Here is a 19,466-nt window from a genome sequence, read left to right as displayed (position 1 = left end):
GTATCCGAAAACACAACCCAACGCTAGAACGTTGGTAGGATATTGAACAGCTATCAGAGACCACTCATGATCAGACCTACCATGCCCGACCCTTACATTTAACATTACAAAAAACACATTTTAATAACCAATATCGCACACCTCTCGCCCTCCCAAAAAAAAAAAAAAAAAAAAAAACGATCTCGGCTCAGTTACTACGTAACCAACGTAAACAATCACTGGAGTTACTCACGTGATGTGTCCATTCATTCATAAAATGGAACCAAACAAAGCCGACTAAACAAACCACGGAGCATGGCTATAGTTTGACGAGCCCCCACTTGTCATGGTCTAGGGTAACCAGACAATGATGGAGGACAGAGGCGTGGGTTCATTTTCACAATGATCGCGGTTTATTTGACAACATAACAAAAAGGAGATCAAAACGTCGCAGCGTGGCAAGCAGGTAGAGATGCCAAAAAGGAAGGCCTGGACTGCTGGAACAGGGCGCACCATATAGGCCACCAACGCGGCGACTCCGCCCCTCTTCATCAGTCCTGGTTGGGAGACAGGCATACCAGTCATCACAATCATCACTCTGGGATGGTCAAATGCAGAGAATTGTAATTTCCCCATTGTGGGACTAATAAAGGATTAATTACTGATACTACTACTGATAATAATACATTAATTTTATATAGCGCTTTTCTAGATACCCAAAGACGCTTTACATAGGGCGAAGACAAACAAAAACAAAAAAAGAACACAAAGGAGCAAACAAAACAAACAAACAGAACATTTAAGAAAACTGGAGAAGCTGTGCGGAATGAGTCATGTAGTGGAGGGTAGGGAGGGAAAGGGAGCAGGGGTTAGCAGGTGAAGGCGAGTTTGAAGAGGTGGGTTTTGAGGGCTTGTTTGAATGATGATAGGGTGGGAGCCTGACGGATGTGGATGGGGAGGGCGTTCCAGAGGGAGGGTGCAGCAACTGAGAAGGCCCTGTCACCCCAGGTCCAGCGCTTGGTCCTGATGGTCTTCAGAGTGTTTGCACAGGCGGACCTGAGGCAAGGGGTGGGCCGTGGAGGGGGAGGAGGTCTGAAAGGTAGGGAGGGGCCAGGTTGTTGAGGGCTTTGTAGGTGGTGAGTAATATTTTAAAGTCTATCCTGTATTTGACCGGGAGCCAGTGGAGGTTGCGTAGGACCGGGGTGATGTGTCCGTAGCGGCGGGTGGAGGTGAGCAGTCGAGCGGCAGAGTTCTGAACATATTGGATTTTGTTGGGAGAGCCATAGAGGATGCTGTTGCAGTAGTCAAGTCTGGAGGTTATGAGGGCATGGATGAGAATTTCGGTGGTGGCAGAGGACAGGGAGGGCCGGAGGCGTGCAATGTTCCTGAGGTGAAAGAAGGCAGTTTTGGTGATGTGGTTGGCGTGGGGTAGGAAAGAGAGGGTGGGGTCGAGGATGATTCCGAGGTTGCGGACCTGGGTGGAGGGGGTGACGATGGAGCCATCAATGTTGAGAGAGAAGGTCTGGGCTGAGCGGGTGAGGGAGTTAGGGCCGATGATGAGTATTTCAGATTTATTGCAGTTGAGTTTGAGAAAATTCTGTTGCATCCATGATTTTACATCAGTGAGACAGGTGGTGAGAGTGGAGTGGGTGACTGAGGTGATGGTCTTGGAGGAGAAGTAGAGTTGGGTGTCGTCAGCGTAGCAGTGGAAATGTAGACCATGACGACGGATGATTTGTCCAAGGGGAAGGATGTAAATGATGAAGAGGAGGGGACCAAGCACGGAACCTTGGGGGACACCGTGGGTGACTGGGGAGGTGGAGGATTTACAGTTGTTTATGGCAATGAATTGATGTCGGTCTGAGAGATATGAGGTGAACCAGGAGAGGGCAGTGCCAGTTATGCCAAGGGAGTGCTGGAGACGTGAGAGGAGGATGGAGTGGTTGATGGTGTCGAAGGCGGCGCTGAGGTCAAGGAGGATGAGGATGGTGAGGAAGCCAGAGTCAGCAGAGAGAAGTATGTCATTTGTGATTTTCAGTAGGGCGGTTTCTGTGCTGTGATACTGATACTACTTCTACGATGGATACTACTACGGATACTACTACTACTACTGATACTGATACTACTGATACTACCACTAATAACAACATGTGTTTTTTCAGATTGTACTGTCAGCGTTTCAGCAGCAGAAGGAAGTGAAGTTGAAAAGCTCTCCGGCTGATTTGGTGACAGAAACTGACCAAAGAGTCGAGAAGATCCTCATCTCCGCCATCAGGAACAAATACCCACAACACAGGTTCTACTGTTGTTCTACTGTATTCTACTGTATTCTACTGTAGGAACAAATACCCACAACACAGGTTCTACTGTTGTTCTACTGTATTCTACTGTATTCTACTGTAGGAACAAATACCCACAACACAGGTTCTACTGTTGACGTGTCGTAAACCTCCAAAGGGAGGTGTCCAGGTGGATCCTGATCAGAGGAACCAGCTGCTCTGCCTTTGGGCTCAGTTCCCTCTTCAACAGAACCCTTGCATCACATTACCTCACTGTGGAACCCCAGACACTGGAGCTCCCTCATTGGGACAGTGACTCACTCCCAACTAGAGCAACTCAAAGTTGTAGGTACTGACTCTCATCCCAACTAATCCTCTCTGCTGCACCCAGTCAGAGCTGAAGATCCCAGTCTGATGGAGCCACCAGAACCACATCATCTGCTAAGAGCAGAGACACAATTCTGAGGACCCCAAACCAGATCCTCTCCTCCCTCCTGTCCATGAAATCGATCTTTGACCTCGGTTGATCTGATTTCAAGTGTTGTGAGCATTAAGTAGACCAGCGGAACTGTGGAGTTCCCAGTCGCCATTTCCAGGACGCCGTCCAGAGACTCTAAGAAGGCCAGGAACTCCCATCTGCTGATCGGTGTCTGGCAACCGCAGACAGGAAGTCAGCAGGTACATGATGACATTGTTTGTCCTCTGACCCTCAGGTTCATCGGGGAGGAGTCTGTAGCTGCAGGTGAGCGTCTGGAGCTGACTGACAGTCCCACCTGGATCATTGACCCCATCGATGGCACTGTAAATTTCGTACACAGGTGAGAATCTCTGCCCACGCTGTGATGACACAGAGACGAGGGTCACACCTGCTCTACCTGCACTGATCTGCCTGATTCACTGATCAACTCAAGTTCGTGATTATCAACACTTCTTCCTGTGGCTTTATGATAAAAGCATGAATGAAAATATATAATTATCTATATGAATAGTTCTACAAGCATGAACAATCTGTACACCATACGACACCCTCCATTGAGATAAAAAACCTTTAATCGGAGGAAATGTTAGAAGGCTCAGCAAAAGCCACTGAGGACCCTTCTTCAGGACGGACAGACAGGAAGTCAATGTGTAATCAGAACCTGAGGTCATGTTTCTGCTCACAGGTTTCCATTCGTGGCCATCTCCATCGCCTTCACCGTCAACAAGCAGGTAAACTCACCTGTTAGCTACAGGTCAGAGGTTATGGGGGTGGAGTTTCGGACAGGAAGTGGACTGATATGTTGTTGTTGTCAGACGGAGTTCGGGATCGTGTACAGCTGTGTGGAGGACAAACTGTTCTATGCTCAGAGAGGAAGAGGAGCGTTCGTGAATGGAGAACCCCTGCATGCGTCTGGACAGGAAGGTGACATCATACACCTGTGACGTCACAGATGTAACATCACACCTGTACTTTGAGTGTTAAGGTGGTATTGGAGTTGTTCTGATCGTTCTGTCTCCTTTCAGACGTGAACAGGTGTGTGGTGGTGACAGAGATCGGAGCGGAGCGTGATGATCTAGCTCTGTCCACCATGACCTCCAACATCTTCAGACTCCTGAAACTTCCTGTTCACGGGTGAGAACAGAAAACATGACACTCCTCTCTGCTGCTCAATAAGAACATAGAACATTCAAACTTTTTTAACAGTGCATTTTGAAACACTTTGTTATGTGCTGGTAATCCAGACAACACCTTGATGTTTAAAGCTACATACTGATGTTCCAAACTACAACTTGCAAGGCTCGACATTTAGGTTAGCACGGGGCAAGTAAACTCTGTGTTGGGGCAAGTGGAATGCCTCATCCAATCGGGGTAAAAAAATAAACCTGATCTTTTTAAGGGACTTTCAATCAGTGAAATATGTGATCAGGAAATCAACATCAATCCTTTCTCGTTGCTGATCCTTGATAATGATACACTTTGAACAACCAATTTTTTGGAATCAGCAGGAGGAGAGTTAACTATCGTTAGCTAACGTTAGCTGTTAGCGTGTTTCTTGTATGTTCCAGTATCCGTGTGTTGTCACCTCTCTAACGTGTCGTCTGCGTGTTTCTTCTATGTTCCAGTATCCGTGTGTTGTCACCTTTCTAACGTGTTTTCTGCGTGTTTCTTGTATGTTGCAGTATCCGTGTGTTGTCACCTCTCTAACGTGTTGTCTGCGTGTTTCTTGTATGTTGCAGTATCCGTGTGTTGTCACCTCTCTAACGCGTTGTCTGCGTGTTTCTTGTATGTTGCAGTATCCGTGTGTTGTCATCTCTCTAACGTGTTGTCTGCGTGTTTCTTGTATGTTGCAGTATCCGTGTGTTGTCACCTCTCTAACGTGTTGTCTGCGTGTTTCTTGTATGTTGCAGTATCCGTGTGTTGTCACCTCTCTAACGTGTTGTCTGCATGTTTCTTGTATGTTGCAGTATCCGTGCGTTGGGGACGGCAGCGGTCGACATGTGTCAGGTTGCGACGGGTGGAGCCGACGCCTACTACCACATCGGGATGCACTGCTGGGACATTGCGGCCTCTGCAATTATCGTCCAGGAGGCGGGAGGCGTTGTCATGGATACGGACGGTCTGTATTTAACATGTGATATGTCACCAGTGTGTATCAGCGGAAGTCGTGTCTTACTCACATTGGTCCGTGTTCCTCCTCAGGGTCAGAGTTCGACATGATGTCCAGGAGAGTCATCGCTGCCAGCTCTGCTGCTGTGGCCAATGATATCTCTAAGGTCATCAAGGTGTTTCCCTGTCGCCGTGACGACGAGGACATCAGGTGTGTCGGTGGGGCGACAGATGAAAACTGAGTGTAGGTCATCTGACAGAATGTCTCATTGAGTTGTATCTGTTGAATGTTGTAACGTTATGTTGTAAATCAGGTTCCACAAATACATCTTAAGGAAGCTCATCGAGATTTAACCAGTAAATTTATTATTTCCTAATTAATAAACACATCCAATAAATCCTCATTTTGTCATTTTCATTGTCCATACTGTTATTTTACTTATTTATCTTAGTCTGTTTGCCTCTTCTGTAACTCTTCCTGAGCTTTCAACATTTATTCCCCAGATATGGGTTTTTGGGTAGTTTTTTAATTTGTATTGTTGTTTGCTCTGCAGATTGTGAAGACCCTTGAGCCAGATTTGTGATTTGTGATATTGAGCTATTTAAATAAAACTGACGTGACTAAAGAAAAAAGTAAAAAGTTTGCTTTATTTATTGATGAATTTGTGGAGAAATCTGTGATCAGTTAGCATTATTAATTTAATTAAGACTGAGAGAAAAATATCTGATTAAGAATAATTAAGACATTAATTATTCATTTAGTTTATCTAACACATTTGTATTGCTTTTTAAAATTGAGACATTGTGTTTTTTGTGAAATGTAATTTAACTTACGTTATGATAAACTCTGTTCTCTACCTGTTCAGGTACTCTGTTCTCTACCTGTTCAGGTACTCTGTTCTCTACCTGTTCAGGTACTCTGGTACCTGTTCAGGTACTCTGTTTACCTGTTCAGGTACTCTGTTCTCTACCTGTTCAGGTACTCTGTTCTCTACCTGTTCAGGTACTCTGTTCTCTACCTGTTCAGGTACTCTGTTTACCTGTTCAGGTACTCTGTTCTCTACCTGTTCAGGTACTCTGTTCTCTACCTGTTCAGGTACTCTGTTTACCTGTTCAGGTACTCTGTTTTCTACCTGTTCAGGTACTCTGTTCTCTACCTGTTCAGGTACTCTGTTCTCTACCTGTTCAGGTACTCTGTTCTCTACCTGTTCAGGTACTCTGTTCTCTACCTGTTCAGGTACTCTGTTCTCTACCTGTTCAGGTACTCTGTTCTCTACCTGTTCAGGTACTCTGTTCTACTACCTGTTCAGGTACTCTGTTCTCTACCTGTTCAGGTACTCTGTTCTCACACTTCATACAGGACTGTGGCTCGCCTGTAGTGTGTGTAATTCACCAGCAGGAGGCAGCAGCACTCTGCTGCACGAGTGAAAAGAAGAAGAAGAAGAAGAAGAAGAAGAAGAAGAAGAAGAAGAAGAAGAAGAAGAAACAGAAACCCGGAAGTAAGCGGAGCCACTGATCCGCAGCAGCAGCAGACCGTCAGCAGGTTGGACCAGAGCCCGTCTACGAAGAGCCTGGGCACTCCCTATACGCCCCATTGTACCGATTTTGGTTGTAGTTCCATGAGACATCCACTGGGAGTGATCGCGGGCGAGTCCAGATTGAATGGGAGTCTATCGGGCTAAACGGCTAATTATGCCTCTTTCACCTGCTTGTCGTTGAAATATCGCAAATTTTATTGTAGATTCCGCAAGTTCAATATAGATTATGGTTCAAAAGTCAAATGAGTGAGTACTTATGTCCTTTCGATTTCTTACAGTTTGGGCCGTTGTTGGCCGTATACGCTAGCATTCTGCTAATGATGCTGATTGGTCAGGGACGGACTTGCGACTGATTACGACCAGAGACCCCTCTTGACGGCATCTGAAGCTGAAGCGCATCGGAAACATTATCTTAAGGAGGACTTTCCGTCGAAGTTATTTTTGCGTACTGTATTTATATTATATATATATATATATTATACTATTATATGTTAATAAAAGGAAGTGCCGAAGTGATTCAGAAACTGCCGTAAAGCAGTACCTCTGACAGTGTGACGTCATCGCATTTTTTGAACACCTTTTTAGAACAGATACGTGACCTTAAAAAATGCAATATTCAGCTGAGTTTATTATTTTAGCCCCACCCTTTGATAGCAACTTTAAAATTACTTGACAAAAAATTACATCGTGAGAAAAGTGGATTCTGAGGATAAAACCCCGTTGGCTCCCATTCATTCTGGACTCGCCTACGAGCGCCCCGCATGGTCAAAGATTATTACTGCAACCAGTCCGGAAACCCGGAACTAACCCGCGAGTGCCAGTTCTCCTCATATTAGACATTCTCTGGTTGGACTTTAACGTCACGTTGTTCACGTTGTTTACGTCGTTTACGTCGTTCACGTCTCTGTGTCTCCGTCAGCACTTTACCTACGTCACAGACGCGCTGTTTTTAGGCTCTTCGTGAGAAAACACACAGCCCGGACAGCTTCCGGTGTGACACCCCCACTGGTTTCAAACCCACTGGTTTAGAACCACTGGTTTAGGACCCACTGGTTTAGAACCACTGGTTTAGAACCACTGGTTTAGAACCCACTGGTTTCAAACCCACTGGTTTAGAACCACTGGTTTCAAACCCACTGGTTTAGAACCCACTGGTTTCAAACCCACTGGTTTAGAACCACTGGTTTAGGACCCACTGGTTTCAAACCCACTGGTTTAGGACCCACTGGTTTCAAACCCACTGGTTTAGGACCCACTGGTTTCAAACCCACTGGTTTAGGACCCACTGGTTTAGAACCCACTGGTTTCAAACCCACTGGTTTAGGACCCACTGGTTTCAAACCCACTGGTTTAGGACCCACTGGTTTCCTTACGTTGCGTAAGTGTACAGGCTTCACATGATGTTACTCAGGAACATCATGTGAAAGAAAAGGTTCTATTGGTTCTTTAAGGTCAACCATGGAATATATAACAGGTTCTTTAAGGTCAACCATGGAATATATAACAGGTTCTATAGGTTCTTTAAGGTCAACGATGGAATATATAACAGGTTCTCTAGGTTCTTTAAGGTCAACGATGGAATATATAACAGGTTCTCTAGGTTCTTTAAGGTCAACCATGGAATATATAACAGGTTCTATAGGTTCTTTAAGGTCAACGATGGAATATATAACAGGTTCTCTAGGTTCTTTAAGGCCAACCATGGAATATATAACAGGTTCTCCTCAAGTTCCATTGATGATGTAATTTCTCTCCTTATAAGGAGCTGTTCATCCAAGATGGCCGACCTCTGGCAGAACGCCATGGATCACGCTGTCGCCCTCGCAAGAAGAGCTGGAGAGGTCAGACACTGTGTGTGTGTGTGTGTGTGTGTGTGTGTGTGTGTGTGTGTGTGTGTGTGTGTGTGTGTGTGTGTGTGTGTGTGTGTGTGTGTGTCAGTCTGTTCTCTGTATCGATCAGCTCTGTTCTCTGTATTGATCATCTCTGTTCTCTGTATTGATCAGCTCTGTTCTCTGTATTGATCATCTCTGTTCTCTGTATCGATCATCTCTGTTCTCTGTATCGATCAGCTCTGTTCTCTGTATTGATCATCTCTGTTCTCTGTATCGATCATCTCTGTTCTCTGTATTGATCAGCTCTGTTCTCTGTATTGATCAGCTCTGTTCTCTGTTCTCTGATCAGCTCTGTTCTCTGTATCGATCATCTCTGTTCTCTGTATCGATCAGCTCTGTTCTCTGTATTGATCAGCTCTGTTCTCTGTATCGATCAGCTCTGTTCTCTGTATTGATCAGCTCTGTTCTCTGTATCGATCAGCTCTGTTCTCTGTATTGATCAGCTCTGTTCTCTGTATCGATCAGCTCTGTTCTCTGTATTGATCAGCTCTGTTCTCTGTATCGATCAGCTCTGTTCTCTGTATTGATCAGGTGGTGCGTGAGGCTCTGCAGGATGACAGGAAGGTGATGACGAAGAGTTCGTCGGTTGATCTGGTGACACAAACCGACCAGAAGGTCGAGCAACTCATCATCCAATCAGTGAAGGAGAAATTCCCCACTCACAGGTAAGAAGCCCCGCCTCCTCAGTGTGTATGGTAACGATGGTTGATCAGATCCATTCATCAATTCTGAAGGGGTTTGGCACACAGACAGATAAGTATTTACATACATTAATATTTGAATACAACATGTTTTATTTACAGTAACAATGAGAAACAAAACCTTCAGTTTAAATCCTGAACCTGTCTGTCTGTCTGTCTGTCTGTCTGTCTGTCTGTCTGTCTCTGTCTGTCTGTCTGTCTGTCTGTCTGTCTGTCAGCTTCATAGGGGAGGAGTCTGTCGCTGCAGGTGAAGCTTGCGTCCTCACTGACAGTCCCACCTGGATCATCGACCCCATCGATGGGACGACCAACTTTGTTCACGCGTGAGTGTTTTTCATATCAAACACACCATTGTAGCGTGTTTATCAAACTACTTTAAAATTTAAATATTACTCTTGTGAAAACTTTGGGGGCACCACCTCCGTATGGAGGAAAATAACAAAAATACAATCAATTATTTGGCAACAAATGATCCAGTGTTAATATCTCAGGCGTAAGTCCTGATTTCATTGACCTTATAAGAAGATGGATGCCGGTTGATGAGGAGAAGATGGATGCCGGTTGATGAGGAGACGATGGATGCCGGTTGATGAGGAGAAGATGGATGCCGGTTGATGAGGAGACGATGGATGCCGGTTGATGAGGAGAAGATGGATGCCGGTTGATGAGGAGACGATGGATGCCGGTTGATGAGGAGACGATGGATGCCGGTTGATGAGGAGACGATGGATGCCGGTTGATGAGGAGAAGATGGATGCCGGTTGATGAGGAGAAGATGGATGCGATGGATGCCGGTTGATGAGGAGAAGATGGATGCCGGTTGATGAGGAGAAGATGGATGCCGGTTGATGAGGAGATGATGGATGCCGGTTGATGAGGATGGATGCCGGTTGATGAGGAGAAGATGGATGCCGGTTGATGAGGAGACGATGGATGCCGGTTGATGAGGAGAAGATGGATGCCGGTTGATGAGGAGACGATGGATGCCGGTTGATGAGGAGACGATGGATGCCGGTTGATGAGGAGACGATGGATGCCGGTTGATGAGGAGAAGATGGATGCCGGTTGATGAGGAGACGATGGATGCCGGTTGATGAGGAGAAGATGGATGCCGGTTGATGATGAGGAGACGATGGATGCCGGTTGATGAGGAGATGGATGGATGAGGAGACGATGGATGCGGTTGATGAGGAGACGATGGATGCGGTTGATGAGGAGAAGATGGATGCCGGTTGATGAGGAGAAGATGGATGCCGGTTGATGAGGAGACGATGGATGCCGGTTGATGAGGAGACGATGGATGCCGGTTGATGAGGAGAAGATGGATGCCGGTTGATGAGGAGACGATGGATGCCGGTTGATGAGGAGAAGATGGATGCCGAGATGAGGAGACGATGGATGCCGGTTGATGAGGAGACGATGGATGCCGATGGATTGATGAGGAGACGATGGATGCCGGTTGATGAGGAGACGATGGATGCCGGTTGATGAGGAGAAGATGGATGCCGGTTGATGAGGCGAAGGAGCGGTGGTTCTCAGCCGTCTTCGGAAATTCACCAAGTGAATTGGCAAATAGTCTCTGAATTACACACACTGCGGTGGCAATGTGAATTGGAAAGTTTCTGTGCTTTCCGAGTCTTGATTCACTGAAGTAGCTTTGGATCCGGTGTGGTACTGGGCGGGATATTGCTCTGAATAATTTTATAATTGAGGCTACTCGTTGATGGACTCAAACTAATCTCGTTCGGCCTAAACGATAATAATTAAAGTTGATATCTCACAAGGTCAACAGACGTACACTAAAACAAAATAAGGCTTGCTTAAAATGAATAACTATAAGATGCTCAAAAGGAGTTGAGAAGAAAGAGCAGTGACAGTAACTGCTGTTCTATTAAATAAAATAACGGGAGCGTTTATGGAGCTCCGTAAACCAAACAATACGCACAACCAGCACGAAACGAAAAACAAGAGACAAAGAAAAGTTCACCCGTTTTATCCATGCAGGAACGGTGTCAAATCGTAGGGTGTGGCCTGAGTTACGACTCTGTTTTGCCACGATTTCAGGTTCCTTTGTCTCTAAATGTTGCCGTGCTCTTGATTAGTAAATGAACTAATCTAACATCTTAAACAAATCAATCACATACTTTCCTTCACTATTAGATTAATAAACCTTACACACTTACAGCGGGTAAAATAAATATTGAACACGTCACCATTTCTCTCAGTGAATATATTTCTAAAGGTGCTATTGACATGAAATGTTCACCAGATGTCGGTAACAACCCAAGTAATCCATACATACAAAGAAAACCAAACAAATAAGTTCAGAAATTAAGTTATGTGTAATAAAATGGAATGACACAGGGAAAAAGTATTGAACACGCTTACTGAAATGTATTTAATACTTGGTACAGAAGCCTTTGTTGGTGATGACAGCTTCAAGACGCCTCCTGTATGGAGAAACTAGTGGCATGCATTGCTCAGGTGTGATTTTGGCCCATTCTTCCACACAAACAGTCTTCAGATCTTGAAGGTTCCGTGGGCCTCTTCTATGAACTCTGATCTTTAGTTCTTTCCATAGAGTTTCTATTGGATTCAGGTCAGGTGATTGGCTGGGCCATTCTAGCAGCTTTATTTTCTTTCTCTGAAACCAATGGAGAGTTTCCTTGGCTGTGTGTTTGGGATCATTGTCTTGCTGAGATGTCCACCCTCGTTTCATCTTCATCATCCTGCTAGATGGCAGCAGATTTTTATCAAGAATGTCTCGGTACATTTTTCCATTCATCCTTCCTTCAATTATATGAAGTTTGCCAGTGCCGTATGCTGAAAAACAGCCCCACACCATGATGTTCCACCTCCAAACTTCACTGTTGGTCTGGTGTTTTTGGGGTGATGTGCAGTGCCATTTGACCTCCAAACATGGTGTGTATTATGGCCTCCAAAGAGTTCCATGTTGGTCTCATCTGACCAGACTATATCCTCCCAGTATTTCACAGGCTTGTCTGATGTTGTGCAGCAAACTTTAAACGAGCTTCAACATGCTTTTTCTTCAGCAGTGGAGTCTTGCGTGGTGAGCGTGCATACAGGCCACGGCGGTTGATGCATTACTTATTGTTTTCTTTGAAACAATTGTACCTGCTGATTCCAGGTCTTTCTGAAGCTCTCCACTAGTGGTCCTTCGCTCTTGGACAACTCTTCTGATAATTCTTTTCACTCCTCTGTCAGAAATATTGCGAGGAGCACCTGGTCGTGGCCGGTTTATGGTGAAATGATGTTCTTTCCACTTCCGGATTATGGCCCAAACAGTGCTCACTGGAACATTCAGAAGTTTAGAAATCCTAAACTACTACTTGGGTTGTTACCGACATCTGGTGAAGATGTCATGTCAATATCACCTTTAGAAACATATTTACTGAGAAAAATGGTGACGTGTTCAATACTTATTTTACCCGCTGTATCAACTTGTATGTTTACAGAAATGGAATTTCAGTTACATACACATAATATACAGGATTTAACAAAGATAATGCGGATCAGAAATGCGCATCGGTCATGTGACTTACTAGCGTGTAAACATTTTATAACTATCGCTACTATGTACTGTCACCTTAACTGTGTCACCACATCTTGTCACTTTGACAAATATCTGTGTTATCACCAATTGACCACTGGATGGCAGCATGGTCACATGATGAGTCAAGATGTTAAAAACATGAAACGGTTTAACTCTGTTCTCCACTTCACAGTTTCAGGACAAAGATGTACTTTCCTGAAATCAACCATGGAATAACTTGAGTGGGGTTATTGAATACTGTAAAGACTCATACATACCCTAACCCAGAGCTACTAGACAACTAGTGTGAGTTCCTGTTCTCTTGACTTAAGTACTTTATGAAGTGACCTGTGAAATCCAGATGGCCTGTTCCCAGATAAGAGAAAGGGGGGGAGAAGGTTAGGCATTGGTTCAGACGTCCCGGTGCTAACTTCCTATCTTGTCTTGAGATCTTCCTCTCAGGGCTGCGGACTGTCAGATCTGACACCTTTACTGCTGAAGGTGCAGAGGTACCTTCTGGTACGATGGGGAGTCTCTGGGAAAGTGTGTTGGAACCTCCTCTGTAGAGATGCAGTACCAGAGTGAAGGAGGGGGGGTCTCTGGGTCAGAACAATATTCTGCAGTGTTAGATCAACAAAGGTCCATCCAGTCTCACTACATCATCATCATTATCACCGTCATCATCATCATTATCACCATCACCATCACCATCATTATCACCATCATCATCATCACCATCACCATCATCATCACCATCATCATCACCATCATCATCACCATCATCATCACCATCATTATCACCATCATCATCACCATCATCATCATTATCACCATCATCATCATCATTATCACCATCACCATCACCATCATCACCATCATCATTATCACCATCATCATCATCACCATCATCATCATCATCATCATTATCACATCATCATCACCATCATCATCATCACCATCATCACCATCATCACCATCATCACCATCATCATCACAATCACCATCATCACCATCATCATCATCACCATCATCATCATCATCATCATCATCACCATCATCACCATCATCACCATCATCATCATCACCATCATCATCATCACCATCATCATCATCATCATCATCATCATCATCATCATTATCACCATCATCATCATCATCACCATCATCATCACCATCATCATCATCATCATCATCACCATCATCAACATCATCATCATCATCATCATCATCATCACCATCATCATCATCATCATCACCATCATCATCCTCTCCTCTCCTCACATCTCCTCTTTATATAATACCATAACCCTGAGTGACATTTATGTTTATATGAGGTCATCACTTAAGGACAGGAGACATCGTTCACAGAGGACACACTTGAACGAGGTTGTACTGAAGGAAGAGTCCCTGTGATAACTGTCGCCATAGTAACAGAGCTGATGTGAGGAACACCTGGAGGGAAGTTCTTTACATTTGGAACAAACGTCACCTTGACAGAACAACATCTCTAGAGTCATGTGACCGTTTAATCATAGAATGATGGAGTGATGACATCATGTAGTTTGTGACTTCACTGGTTGGTGGAGAGAGAGCGGCGATGCGTTTACTGTCATCATTCATTAAATACGTCACTGTCTCTTTAACAGATTCCCTTTTGTTGCTGTTTCCATCGGATTTTCTGTCAACAAACAGGTGAGTTTGATGACAAGTCATGACCTAGTACACATACCGGGGTGGTAACTATAGACCTGAACCAGTCCTAACTATAGACCTGAACCAGTCCTAACTATAGACCTGAACTATATAGACCTGAACCAGTCCTAACTATAGACCTGAACCTCCTAACTATAGACCTGACCAGTCCTATAGACCTAACCAGTCCTAACTATAGACCTGAACCAGTCCTAACTATAGACCTGAACCAGTCCTAACTATAGACCTGACCTGAACCAGTCCTAACTATAGACCTGAACCAGTCCTAACTATAGACCTGAACCAGTCCTAACTATAGACCTGAACCAGTCCTAACTATAGACCTGAACCAGTCCTAACTATAGACCTGAACCAGTCCTAACTATAGACCTGAACCAGTCCTAACTATAGACCTGAACCAGCTCTAACTATAGACCTGAACCAGTCCTAACTATAGACCTGAACCAGTCCTAACTGTAGACCTGAACCAGCACTAACTATAGACCTGAACCAGTCCTAACTATAGACCTGAACCAGCTCTAACTATAGACCTGAACCAGCACTAACTATAGACCTGAACCAGTCCTAACTGTAGACCTGAACCAGCACTAACTATAGACCTGAACCAGCTCTAACTATACACCTGAACCAGTCCTAACTATAAACCTGAACCAGCTCTAACTATAGACCTGAACCAGCTCTAACTATAAACCTGAACCAGTCCTAACTATAGACCTGAACCAGCTCTTAACTATAAACCTGAACCAGTCCTAACTATAAACCTGAACCAGTCCTAACTAACCAGTAACTATAAACCTGACCAGCTCTAACTATAGAACCAGCTCTAACTACTATAAACCTGAACCAGCTCTAACTATAACTATAGACCTGAACCAGCTAACCAGTCCTAACTATAGACCTGAACCAGCTCTCACTATAAACCTGAACCAGTCCTAACTATAGACCTGAACCAGTCCTAACTATAGACCTGAACCAGTCCTAACTATAGACCTGAACCAGCTCTCACTATAAACCTGAACCAGTCCTAACTATAGACCTGAACCAGTCCTAACTATAAACCTGAACCAGCTCTCACTATAAACCTGAACCAGCTCTAACTATAGACCTGAACCAGTCCTAACTATAAACCTGAACCAGTCCTAACTATAAACCTGAACCAGTCCTAACTATAAACCTGAACCAGCTCTCACTATAAACCTGAACCAGCTCTAACTATAGACCTGAACCAGTCCTAACTATAGACCTGAACCAGCCCTAACTGTAGACCTGAACCAGCTCTAACTATAAACCTGAACCAGCCCTAACTGTAGACCTGAACCAGTATATAAAAGGACCTACTCTAGGTTGACCTGGTTACTATCACTTATTGGTTAAGGACCTACTGTAATAGACTTGTGAACATGTCTGATCAGAGACTTACAAAAAAGATATTTCATTGGGACATTTTGCATGGCCATCCATGGGCTAAGGGTTTGAAATCTCTGTTTTATATGACCGACCTGTCTTTCATTTTTCAGAACAGGTTACTTTGTCATATTCTGGATATTAGGACCAAACTGTTTCTTATGCATAAAGAAAAATGGTCAGTTGACATATGGTGTACACCAAAGTTACGAACTTATTGTCTCATAAAGAATAACTATAATTCAGAACTTTATGTTAAGTACAACTTAAACAGAAGACAAAGATCCCTATGTGTTACGCTCAGGAACATTAGCATTAGCCCTGGAGAGCGGTAGGTTTCATTCCACTCCAGAGGAGGACAGAACCTGTTTGTTGTGTGAGCTGGGTGAAATTGAAAATGAGGAGCACTTTTTGTTTTACTGTCCTGTCCACAAGGACATAAGAGATGCCCTCTTCAGTAAAATGACTTCCATTTATGTTGATTTCTTTTGGCGAGATGACTATGAAAAACTTGAGTTGTGTTTTAGGAAAGGAACCTTCTTTGTAGCAGTTTTTATTTGCCAGGCCTGGGAGAGAAGAAAGAATGTTTTGTTTAAGATGGAGCGGTGAAGCAACATGTCATTCTGTAATCAGATGTGACCTGATGAGATGTGGATCCACTGCAGCTGTACTGCTGCTGTCTTATAAACCCATGAGGGCTGAGCACGTTCTGTACCTATCTATCTCTCTAGGTTGACCTGGTGACTATCACTTATTGATTAAGGACCTACTCTAGGTTGACCTGGTGACTATCACTTATTGATTAAGGAGGTTGACCTACTCACTTATTGGTTGACCTGGTGACTATCACTTATTGATTAAGGACCTACTCTAGGTTGACCTGGTGACTATCACTTATTGATTAAGGACCTACTCTAGGTTGACCTGGTGACTATCACTTATTGATTAAGGACCTACTCTAGGTTGACCTGGTGACTATCACTTATTGATTAAGGACCTACTCTAGGTTGACCTGGTGACTATCACTTATTGATTAAGGACCTACTCTAGGTTGACCTGGTGACTATCACTTATTGATTAAGGACCTACTCTAGGTTGACCTGGTGACTATCACTTATTGATTAAGGACCTACTCTAGGTTGACCTGGTGACTATCACTTATTGATTAAGGACCTACTCTAGGTTGACCTGGTGACTATCACTTATTGATTAAGGACCTACTCTAGGTTGAATGAGGCTCTACAGCTGTCCTTCCTCTTTGTGCCTCCTTCAGATGGAGTTCGGGGTGGTTTACAGTTGTTTGGAAGATAAGATGTACACAGCGAGGAGAGGGAAGGGAGCGTTTTGTAACGGAGAGCCACTGCAGGTTTCTGATCAGGAAGGTCAGTAATCAATAACCCACCTCAACGGATTAACCCATCAATAAGCTATTAGAACGAGTCATATCTGCAAATCATATTTAATCTAAAGACACTGATCAAAGGCAACAACTGAGATGATGGAGGCTTTTATTTAAATCAACATGTTCAATATGTCTGTTCAGAAACAGCGGAGAGTGTAATTACACCTTTACTCTTTATTACTGTGTTTATTACTGTGTTTATTACTGCATGTATCGGAGTACAACAGGATGTGATGTCATGATGCTCTGATCCAATCAGAGACCCAACCTGACCTGTTTCTGTTGTACTGTCAGACATTAAACAGTCCATCATCGCCACAGAGTTCGGATCCAGCAGAGACCCTGAAGCTGTCGAGAAAATCTTCTCGAGCCTGAAGAGTATTCTCTGCATCCCTGTACACGGGTAATACTACTGATACTGTGGTAATACTACTGATACTGTGGTAATACTGTGGTAATACTACTGATACTGTGGTAATACTACTGATACTGTGGTAATACTACTGATACTGTGGTAATACTACTGATACTGTGGTAATACTACTGATACTGTGGTAATACTACTGATACAATACTACTGATACTGTGGTAATACTACTGATACAATACTACTGATACTGTGGTAATACTAGTGATACTGTGGTAATACTACTGATACTGTGGTAATACTACTGATACTGTGTGATACTGTGGTAATACTACTGATACTGTGGTAATACTACTGATACTGTGGTAATACTAGTGGTAATACTACTGATACTGTGGTAATGCTACTGATACAATACTACTGATACTGTGGTAATACTACTGATACTGTGGTAATACTACTGATACTGTGGTAATACTACTGATACTGTGGTAATACTACTGATACTGTGGTAATACTACTGATACTGTGGTAATACTACTGATACTGTGGTAATACTACTGATACAATACTACTGATACTGTGGTAATACTAGTGATACTGCAGTAATACTAGTGATACTGTGGAATTACTACTGATACTGTATTTTAACAGTACATGCTTGGTTCCAGGGTGCGTGGTGCAGGTACTGCAGCCATCAACATGTGTCATGTGGCCTCAGGGTGTGTTGAAGCGTATTATGAGATCGGGATCCACGTTTGGGACGTCGCTGCCGGATCCCTGGTTGTCTCAGAGGCTGGAGGAGTCCTGATGGACGTGGAGGGTACGGAGACTCAGATAGTAAATGATCTGCTGATGAATTCATGGAGGACATGGGCATTAAAACGTTGTGTGTTCAGGAGGAGCGCTGGACCTGATGTCCAGAAGGATTGTTGCTGCCAACAACAGAAGCATCGCCGAGAGGATCGTTAAAGAGATGGACGGCTTCAGTCCGGCCAGAGACGACGCCCCGCCAGCAGGCAGACCCTGAGCTCACGCACTGCATTGTGGGTTCAACCACAGATTTTATGTTCGGGACACATGTTTGTAGAATAAAGTTTGTCATGAAAACAAATACTTGCTGGGTGACAACAATGTTGTAAACATACTGTACTCTGACTGTTTATAACATACTGTACTCTGACTGTTTATAACATACTGTACTCTGACTGTTTATAACATACTATACTCTGACTGTTTATAACATACTATACTCTGACTATACTCTGACTGTTTATAACATACTATACTCTGACTATACTCTGACTGTTTATAACATACTGTACTCTGACTGTTTATAACATACTGTACTCTGACTGTTTATAACATACTGTACTCTGACTGTTTATAACATACTATACTCTGACTATACTCTGACTGTTTATAACATACTATACTCTGACTATACTCTGACTGTTTATAACATACTGTACTCTGACTGTTTATAACATACTGACTGATAACTACTTTATAACATACTGTACTGTTTATAACATACTGTACTCTGACTGTTTATAACATACTGACTCTGACTGTTTATAACATACTCTGACTACTCTGACTGTTTATAACATACTATACTCTGACTGTTTATAACTACTGACTGACTTTTATAACATACTGTACTCTGACTGTTTATAACATACTATACTCTGACTATAACATACTGACTGTTTATAACATACTGTACTCTGACTGTTTATAACATACTGTACTCTGACTGTTTATAACATACTATACTCTGACTGTTTATAACATACTGTACTCTGACTGTTTATAACATACTGTACTCTGACTGTTTATAACATACTATACTCTGACTGTTTATAACATACTATACTCTGACTGTTTATAACATACTATACTCTGACTATACTCTGACTGTTTATAACATACTGTACTCTGACTGTTTATAACATACTCTGACTGTTTATAACATACTATACTCTGACTGTTTATAACATACTGTACTCTGACTGTTTATAACATACTGTACTCTGACTGTTTATAAC

General features: G+C 43.4%; 2 protein-coding genes across 3 annotated transcripts; both read left to right on the top strand.

The window, feature by feature from the left end:
* The first annotated feature begins 1,699 nt into the window (after nt 1-1,699).
* On the top strand, nt 1,700-5,301 carry LOC129116000 (inositol monophosphatase 1-like). The gene is made up of 8 exons (XM_054627149.1): nt 1,700-1,780; nt 2,142-2,275; nt 2,972-3,076; nt 3,422-3,467; nt 3,552-3,660; nt 3,762-3,870; nt 4,704-4,855; nt 4,939-5,301. The coding sequence occupies exons 1-8, from the start codon at nt 1,700-1,702 to the stop codon at nt 5,085-5,087; spliced, it is 885 nt and encodes a 294-aa protein (XP_054483124.1). The 3' UTR covers nt 5,088-5,301.
* A 989-nt stretch (nt 5,302-6,290) lies between these two features.
* Nucleotides 6,291-18,523, top strand: LOC129112851 (inositol monophosphatase 1-like). Of its 2 annotated transcripts, none has more exons than XM_054625100.1 (9): nt 6,291-6,388; nt 8,146-8,224; nt 8,807-8,940; nt 9,195-9,299; nt 14,176-14,221; nt 16,920-17,028; nt 17,343-17,451; nt 18,087-18,238; nt 18,315-18,523. In XM_054625100.1, exons 2-9 carry the CDS (start codon nt 8,162-8,164, stop codon nt 18,443-18,445), a joined length of 849 nt encoding a protein of 282 aa, XP_054481075.1. In that variant the 5' UTR covers nt 6,291-6,388; nt 8,146-8,161; the 3' UTR covers nt 18,446-18,523. The 2 variants fall into 2 exon arrangements, with proteins under 2 accessions (XP_054481075.1, XP_054481068.1); XM_054625093.1 differs by lacking the exon at nt 6,291-6,388 and adding an exon at nt 6,466-6,629.
* Nucleotides 18,524-19,466: the final 943 nt, after the last annotated feature.

Source organism: Anoplopoma fimbria, chromosome 3 (assembly GCF_027596085.1).
Source record: "Anoplopoma fimbria isolate UVic2021 breed Golden Eagle Sablefish chromosome 3, Afim_UVic_2022, whole genome shotgun sequence".
Classification (NCBI taxonomy): domain Eukaryota; kingdom Metazoa; phylum Chordata; class Actinopteri; order Perciformes; family Anoplopomatidae; genus Anoplopoma; species Anoplopoma fimbria.
Note: the sequence above shows the minus strand (reverse complement) of the source record. Positions and strands in the feature narration are given on the sequence as shown.

What these genes read in the sequence shown, in the direction of transcription:
- LOC129112851 (XM_054625093.1), top strand. Translation starts at nt 6,610, where the DNA reads ATGGTTCAAAAGTCAAATGA. An exon ending in GCAGGTTTCTGATCAGGAAG is followed by an intron (nt 17,029 to 17,342) that starts GTCAGTAATCAA and finishes TTGTACTGTCAG; the next exon opens with ACATTAAACAGTCCATCATC. An exon ending in CTCTGCATCCCTGTACACGG is followed by an intron (nt 17,452 to 18,086) that starts GTAATACTACTG and finishes GCTTGGTTCCAG; the next exon opens with GGTGCGTGGTGCAGGTACTG.
- LOC129116000 (XM_054627149.1), top strand. Translation starts at nt 1,700, where the DNA reads ATGACGACGGATGATTTGTCCAAGGGGAAGGATGTAAATGATGAAGAG. An exon ending in ACTGTAAATTTCGTACACAG is followed by an intron (nt 3,077 to 3,421) that starts GTGAGAATCTCT and finishes TTCTGCTCACAG; the next exon opens with GTTTCCATTCGTGGCCATCT. An exon ending in CGTTGTCATGGATACGGACG is followed by an intron (nt 4,856 to 4,938) that starts GTCTGTATTTAA and finishes GTTCCTCCTCAG; the next exon opens with GGTCAGAGTTCGACATGATG.